Here is an 8,452-nt window from a genome sequence, read left to right as displayed (position 1 = left end):
GCACCGTGTAGCGGTAAATAAACGTGCGAGGGCCCGCCATCGCTGCTTGCAGCTATATTTTTTATTTTTTTTTTATTTTTTTTATTTTTTTTAACACTTTTGGGCATTTTGGGTGCCTTAACATACTCGAAAACTCTTGAAATTTGGCACAGACGTTAGAGTCGTCCGTCATTGTGAACAGACAAAGGCTGGAACACGGGCGTGGCACTGGGGCTCTGTAGCGCCCCCTGTAATGCAAAAACAAACAGGAGTGCGCAGATCGGGCAAACATGTACGCACATTTACGAAAGTTGGTACACATATAGATCTCATCGACCCGAACAACTTTCGCCCTCTAACATTTTAGCTCCGCCCCACAGGAAGTCCGCCATTTTGGATTGTTTAAAAAATGCATGCGGTGAACTTTTGAATACTCCTCCTAGGGGATTCAAGCAAATGACACCAAATGTGGTGATCATGATGTCAAGACATTGGACTTGCTAAATTGCGAAGGGATTTTTGATATCTCGAACGGTGTTGCCATGGCGAAGCGGCAAATTCATGGCGAAATCAGAGAAACAGGAAGTGTCTAATATCTAAGGCAAAAAATGTCTTATAGTGATGACACGCGGGGTGTTTGTTCGTCTAAAGATTCCGATCGCATCGATGTGCCTATTGTAAGTCTCGGGTATAGCGCCACCACCAGGTGCCAGGAAGTGTTGCAGTCACAAAGGTTGATTTTTTTTGACAGTTCCATGTGATGTTCTTTTAAATACTCCTCCTAGAATGTTCATGCGATTGACACCAAAAGTGGTCAACATGATGCCAAGACATAGTAGATGATAAATTGCGAAGGGATTTTTGATATCTCGAATGTTGTTCTCATGGCAACGCGTCAAACTTTACTTTCATTTTAAAGGCATATTTAAGCCCTTCAGTTGCATGCAGTGAACTTTTCAATACTCCTTCTAGGATATTCATGCGATTGACACCAAACGTGGTCAACATGATGCCGAGACATTGGAGATGATAAATAGAGAAGGGATTTTTGATATCTCAAACGCTGTTCCCATGGCAACGCGTCAAACTTTTTACTTTCATTTTAAAGGCTTATTTAAGCCTGACAGTCGCATGCAATGTTCTTTTTAATACTCCTTCTAGGGAAATAATGCGATTCACACCAGAAGTTGTCAACATGATGCTGAGACATTGTAGACGCTAAATTGCAAAGGAATTTTTGACATCTCTAAGGCTGTTCCCATGGCAACGTGTCAAACTTTACTTTTATGTCAGGCATATATAAGGCTCTTGGTGTGCTTAGATTGACTTTAAATTTGGCACACACATCAGATTTGTCGGCTGTTAAGTTTTGACAAAAACGTCAGATAAAGGCGTGTCTATTTAGTGGCTCACTAGCGCCCCCGTTTGTCTAAAATGTGGGGTTTCTTTTACCTACAGTACCTAAATGGGTCAGTAGCAGCATGATATTTACCCACTTGATGCACTTGCCCACCGTGCATCGTTTTCTCGGAGGCACCGTGTAGCGGTAAACAAACGTGCGAGGGCCCGCCATCGCTGCTTGCAGCTATATTTACTGTTATTTTTATCTTATGTTTGGTGATGTATTGTTTTCACAAGTAGAGACAAGAGGGTGTCTCCATCACAAGATGATTAAAAGCTGTGAATCAGTTATTTAACACTATGAGTTGACATCTAAAAACAGCAGATAGAGAAAGTGAACACTTTAATTTGCTGATTATTGGAAACTCCTGATATACATTTCTGTTTGGCTATTAAAATCAAAAAATAAAATAGTTTCTAAAAACAAAAAATCACATGTATTTAAAATGTGTTGCTCTTTTGTCCTATTGAATGAATAACTTTGACAAAGACCACTCAGTGCAAAATATTCACAAATAAATAAATTGAAGTGTTTTATTAGGTAGAGTTTATTAATCGTCAGTCATCTTAGTGTAATAGCTTTTCCTTTTGCACAGTCAGAACGTTATCCTTGGTGTGAGTTTATACTACACATATCAGAGAGCACTGCGGCAGTATTTTAAATACATTTAAGTTTAGCATTTTTGTATTTTCTGTATTTTTGTCTCTGGACTAAATAAATGTATTCCTTATTCAACAATTATATAGAGATAATAAAATGTTATAGTGAATGGTATTCTCGACAAGCTAGCAGCGTGTGATTTTGAAATGTTTTCCATCCTGTTTCCAGTGTGTAAGATGCAAGTTAAAGGACAAGCTGCAACACACCAGAGGAAAGTGGTTAAATGCAAGCTAGAGCCACACCTTTACTGGTTAAAGAAAGTTTCCATTCTCACACCACATTTATAAAAAAAAAATGCAGAGAGGATGTTGAAACAACAACTTTCTGTGGTCTGACAACTTCCTTTAAAACGGTGTGTCAAAACATTTTAAAGTGTGTGGCATACACAAAAATGCATAAAATATATCCAGCTTATTTTTGACATTAATGTGTGTGACCCACTTGCGGTGAGCCACTAAAGCTAATGGTAGCGAGGGACACAAGCATGCTTTCCTATCTGAGCATGCTACACAAGTTCTAGTCCAGGCTCTTGTCCTGTCCAGACTGGACTATTGCAATACTTACTGGCCGGACTCCCAGCTTGCACAACCAAACCCCTACAGATGATCCAGAATGCAGTGGCAAGAGTCTTTAATGAGCCGAAGAGGGTGCACATCACTCCTTTCTTTGTCAGATTATACAAGCTTCCTATAGCAGCTCGCATCAAATTCAAATCTCTGCTCCTGGCCTTTAAAAGCACCACTGGGTAAGCATTCCCTAACCTTCACTCACTTGCTCATACAGACTTATGTACCCTCTACACTCCCTGACAAAAGTCTTGTCGCTTGTGTACAAATTGACTTTAAGGGGTTGTGTACACCAAAACTTTTAAACGCGGCTGAAAACGCCTGGACAATGCCAAATGCCAGCTGTTTTGTCAGCTGAGTGCCAGCTTTCTTCAGCTGAGTGCTTTGGTAGCTGTGATACGTCAGCTGTGAGACGGTTGGTTGCTGCGATACTTGTCCCGCCACTTCTCCACTGTGATTGGACGGCCGCGTGAGAACTGACATTGACGAGCGGAGCTTTTCATTCAAAGTTGAACATTTTTCAACACTCGGCGCTCAGCACTGAACGCGGAAAAACGGCCGAGCGCCGATTTTCAACGCGGAAAAAAACGCTAGCAGCTGGCTTATTTGAAAAACGCTGAGTTTCCATTGGAATCAATTGAAAACATGCGCCGGCCGCGGGCGTAAAAGCTTTGGTGTGTCCAGCCCCTAAGTGCCGCTAAACTATATTTGTAATCAAGATTTGTTTTCAAGAAATGGCTCATTTTAATCCCAACAGCTTTTGTAATAATGTTTCAGTGCAAAATGAAACTGTCAAAAAGTATTCTAATATTCACAGCTTGGTAAAGCCCATTAAGTCAATTTTTGCAAAGACATAAGTCTTGTCGCCTTGTCATTTAAGGTTCATCTGTGACTAATAATGAATCAATTAGGTCTCAGGTGTCTATAAAAAGACCCCTAGTACATTAGACCTTCACATCAACTGCAACTAGACCTCTGCAAACATGCCTAAGATTCACACTGAGACTACAGTTTTGATTATTAAGAGGCCGAATAGGGGTGGGCGATATCTCGATATTCAAACTATATCGATATATTTTTAAAACTCGAAATGGATTTTGACATATCGTATATATCGATATAATGTTTATATTAAATTCTGATTTCGCCACTTTGCCTTCTCTGTGTGCTGTGCTCGCCCCCGCCTCCTTGCTTTTGTCCCTCCTCCCCTCGCGTGTTGTCTCATTTAACATGGCGGCGCCCGTAATCAACATTGGCCACCGCGAATATGTCTTCCATGATTCCCGTTTACATGTATATTTTACTGTTTAAAACGGCTTAAATTCATTGTTGTGAGCGCTCAGCGGCGCCCCTCTCTCTCTCTCTCTCTCCGTCGTTGCGTGAAACGCTTCGACCACGCGCGTCTCTCTCTGGTGACAGTGAAAAGGTGGCAGTGCTTTAATGTCCGTTTCTCCGTATACTTCCTTTTTCGCGTAAATGTCATCAGTCATGGATGTTACTGACAGAGAAGACGACTGATCTAGTTTATCATGACTAAACAAAGGTTAGCAGTAGTGCTTCACACACACGCGCGCGCGTTTTCTTGATGTGAAAGCTGTCTCTCTCCCTATGATGCGGTGTGCAAGCGCACGTGTTTTCTGTGTAACAACAACAGTGTTTTCTCTCATATTTAACCCATTTACTTCTAAAACGCCTAAAATTCCAGGATAAATACCCAGAAAAAATACTAAGAATTGTCAACGTCTACCAAAAACTTAATATCTGAAGTTGAGTTGTTTTATTTTTTAATAAAAAGAAGACAATGTATTTTCTTAGTTAAAGTATAATTTTTGTATATATTTTTTAAATGTTGCAGAAGCACTTTGTTCCTACGTGAACTACCTCTTTGCACTTCAATAAAAAAGACCTTGTGGATTTTGACATATTTGTTTTGCAGTAGTTTTTTGGGAAGGGTATTTTCCACGCAAAGCTATCGAGATACATATCGGCTATCGAGATATAGCAAATATATCGAGATATAATTTTCACTCCATATCGCCCAGCCCTAAGGCCGAAGACCAGATTCACTGCTGATGTGGCAGACACTTCAATGTGTCTCAACATCAAGTACAGAGGATAAAAAAAGATTTGAAGAGACTAGAGGCGTTTTTGACAAGCCCAGGTCAGGCAGACCCTGCAAGACAACTGCTCAAGGGGACCGTTTGAAAATTCAAGGTCAACCAAAACAGTTTGTCGGATTGCCAGCACTAAACAAAAGACAATTGAAAAATCGTGTGGCATTTGCCAAGGCCACAGCCTGCTAAAAGGATGGATGCTTGAAAAGCAGAAGGTTGATTTTTCAGATGAATCTTTAATTGTATTACACCACAGTCACTTCAAATATTGCAGGAGACCTACTAGAGCCCGCATGGATTCGAGATTCACCCAGAAAACAGTGAAGTTTGGTGGTAGAGAAATCATGGTCTGGTTACAACTAGAATGGGGGTGTTCGAGAGATCTCCAAAGTGGAAGGCAACATCAATAGTCTAAAATACCAAGATCTCTTAGCTACTTCTTAAATTCCCAACCATAAAAGAGGCCAAATTCTGCAGCAGGATGGTGCTCCATTGCATACTTCCATCTCCACATCAAAGTTCCTCAAGGCGAAGAAGAACAAGATGCTCCAGGATTGGCCAGCCCAGTCACCAGACATGAAGATCATTGAGCATATGTGGGGTAGGATGAAAGAGGAAGCATGGAAGATGAAACCAAAGAATATTGATGAATTCTGGGAGGCATGCAAGACGCTTTCTTTGCTATTCCTGATGACTTCATCTATACATTGTATGAATCCTTGCCAAACCGCATGGATGTAGTCCTTCAAGCTCATGGAAGTCATACAAGATATTCAATTTGGATCTCACAGCACCACTCCTTAATTTGCTGACATATTTTTGTATTTGCAGTAAATTTGTTCAATTTCTGTATAGGCGACAAAACTTTTGTCTTGCCAAAATTTGACCTCTCTGTCTTGATTAAATGATAAATCTTTTTTCAGTGAAACTAATTTATTTCAGTGAATTAAAGTGCATTTGGGAGGGTTTTAGCTTTTCATATGAGCTATTTCTAACACCAATTGATTAATTAAAGTCAGGTTAATAGCAGGTGTTTCTACAAAATAGATAAGTGACAAGACTTTTGTCAGGGAGTGTAGATGCCTCTGTCTGCCAACAAGTGATGTATTGTGGTGCCATCCCAAAAAGGGAAAAAAATCACTATTGCATACCTTCTCTGCATCTGTGGAATGATCTGCTGGTTACGACAAGATTCTGATTCTGTAGCCATCTTTAAGATTCGGCTAAAAACCCATCTCTTCCGTCAACACCTCACTCATAATTCAGAGTTTAATATCTTTTTCTATTTTTCTATATTTATATTTTCTGTTCTTAAAAAAATCACTTGGCTATGTATACTGTTAAAGGGAGTCGCACACCGGCCGCGCCGTTCTAAAAAACTCGAACACATTGTTCTCTATGAGTATACACGCACCGGCGCTGACAGTTGGCACCTGTCCGCGCCGCCCAGCTACGACTCAGGAAGTTGCTCAAATCCCTGTCGCGCCACAGAGCGCCACTTATATAGTTTAACATTAAATAACATCATATTTGTCCAAAATCATTAACGATTAACATTGGCTGCTAATATATATTTTGCATTTTGAAGTAGACGCTATCAGACGAAGCTCACGCTATTTAATGTGCACTTCCAGTTTACGATACCTCCGAGTTGTCCTAGATGCGACATGGCGCGACGCGACTCTGAGCTGCGCGGCCGGTGTGTGACGCCATTTAGGCTTTGGTATAAATATGTTGGATTTCCTCTGCAAAATGACAAGACTTTGAAGCCTAATATAAAATGTGTGATTTACTCTTCCCTACACTGTACAAAGTGAAAGTTGAATCTACTTAAAAATACCTGCAATTGGGAACACCCCCAAAATTAATTTTTATCAACTTTAAGTGAAAAATTTAAGAGGAAAAAACTTTAAAAACGACACCAATTGGTAAATGAAGCACATTTTCACCTAAAGTGGGTAAATTACCAATAAAACTTTTTACAGTTTAGTGATAAATTACTGCAGTGAACACCACACAATCAAAAGCATGACTTGATTTGGTTTGATAAAGAATTGTTAATAAAAAAAGATGTAAAAACGTAAAATAACATAAATAAGTGACAGTGATTTTGCTGGACGAAAATGTTATGATGCTGGGACATGAAGCCTACTGCATGAAGTCTTTTGTTTGGATCCATGTTGTCCATGTCTGCACATTTTCTATGTTTCTCTTATCTAACACAACTGAGTCTGATCATCAGTTCATTAGATGAGATCTTTTTGAACTGAGTTAATAAGTGTGTCAGGTGAGAGAGACATACAAAATGTGCAAAGCGGTGGGGGTAAAGTGACAACTGTGTTAAAAAAGTCTGTGTATTAAACCCTCCCCTTTCTGAACAGTAATAAAAGACGACTAAAACATAGCTTGATCATTCCTCCTACAAGCAAAGATGTATCAGCACATCTCCATTCTACTCCTGTTCATTTTCATCACTGGAGGTAGGAAAAACTCAGCATATATTAATTTGTATTATTATTTGATAGACATTAAGAGACCTTTTGAATATCTTTCCCTCTCTCTTGTTTTTACTCAAGCACACTCACTCAAATGTTATGAGTGCACTGGTCTGGTGTCAGGATCTTGTGAGGCAAAAGAGAAGACATGTAGTGATGGAGAGACTAAATGTTCAAAAATGACAACCGTTTTAGGTAAGTCCAGTTTAATGGAGTGGAAATTTACTGTCATATCGTACAATTAAAGTAGGATTAGAGTGGAAATGATCAATTGTGAATTGGCTTGTGAACATATCTGGCATCTGACAAACACTTTTATTACTTAGACTTATAGTGCATTACAAGCTATATGTTATATCATTATGTGTTTCTAACATCAAACCCTAGCTTTTGCACTGCTAACGCAATGCTCTGGGCTACAGGAATATTATCATACTGAAATAATTTTCTTTATTTATACTGTCTTTGTTGAAACTTGCTTTGTTGCTTTGTTGTGTAGGTTCAACTAAGATATCCACAATTAAACGATGTGAAATGACTTGTGAAGAAAATACCGTAGACCACCTCACTGGGACAATTTCTACCTATTGCTGTGATACCGACCTTTGCAATGGCACAGGTATTTATTGACTTTTAATTTATATTTAATGTACAGATTTACTGATGCTTTTCTACAAAACACAGCATCATGGATGAATGAATGTGTGAATATCAATCTATTATAGGCAGATATATAAACAATATCCCCCTTAAGTATAATGACCAAAATTTATTGAATTTTTTATATTGAAAACATTTCTAGCATGCGTTAACATACCCTCTGTTTGTTACAATGAACCACCTTTGGGGTAAATTGTAACATTTGCACTCCTGTGACTTTTGGTGTAATTGTACGATAACTGTATGTCCCACAAAACACGTGTTTATTTAGATTTGTGCCTTGATTGTGTAAACAATTATTAATCTTCCTTAAATATATTGTGCCCCGATACTCTACTGTCCGTAGAAAGCTTTTTATGATATTTATGATATAGTACATGCTATTTTTTAAACTTAAATGTACATGTAATTTCAACTTACTATTATTCATCTTGACTAGAGATGAGTTTCTACAACTTATAAATAAAGTTGACTTATTTCAACTATATTTTATGCTATAACAACAAAACATTTTAAGGCAGCAAAATATTTTTCATAGTGTATTCATTTGACTCTATATATTAAATGCATATTTTA

At 38.7% G+C, this 8,452-nt stretch overlaps 1 protein-coding gene across 2 annotated transcripts in view; it reads left to right on the top strand.

The window, feature by feature from the left end:
- Positions 1-7,044: 7,044 nt before the first annotated feature.
- The window catches only part of LOC129423973 (lymphocyte antigen 6D), a 90,671-nt gene continuing 89,263 nt past the window's right edge, over positions 7,045-8,452 (top strand). Inside the window, exons 1-3 of one of the 2 annotated variants that reach the window (XM_073871528.1) lie at positions 7,045-7,201; positions 7,298-7,411; positions 7,716-7,835. In XM_073871528.1, coding sequence (XP_073727629.1) covers positions 7,153-7,201; positions 7,298-7,411; positions 7,716-7,835 — 283 coding nt within the window. In that variant the 5' untranslated portion in view covers positions 7,045-7,152. The remainder of the gene's footprint in view (positions 7,202-7,297; positions 7,412-7,715; positions 7,836-8,452) is intronic. The other variant, XM_073871527.1, reaches the window with a different exon arrangement.

Source organism: Misgurnus anguillicaudatus, chromosome 9 (genome assembly GCF_027580225.2).
Source record: "Misgurnus anguillicaudatus chromosome 9, ASM2758022v2, whole genome shotgun sequence".
Taxonomy (NCBI): Eukaryota; Metazoa; Chordata; class Actinopteri; order Cypriniformes; family Cobitidae; genus Misgurnus; species Misgurnus anguillicaudatus.
Note: the sequence above shows the minus strand (reverse complement) of the source record. Positions and strands in the feature narration are given on the sequence as shown.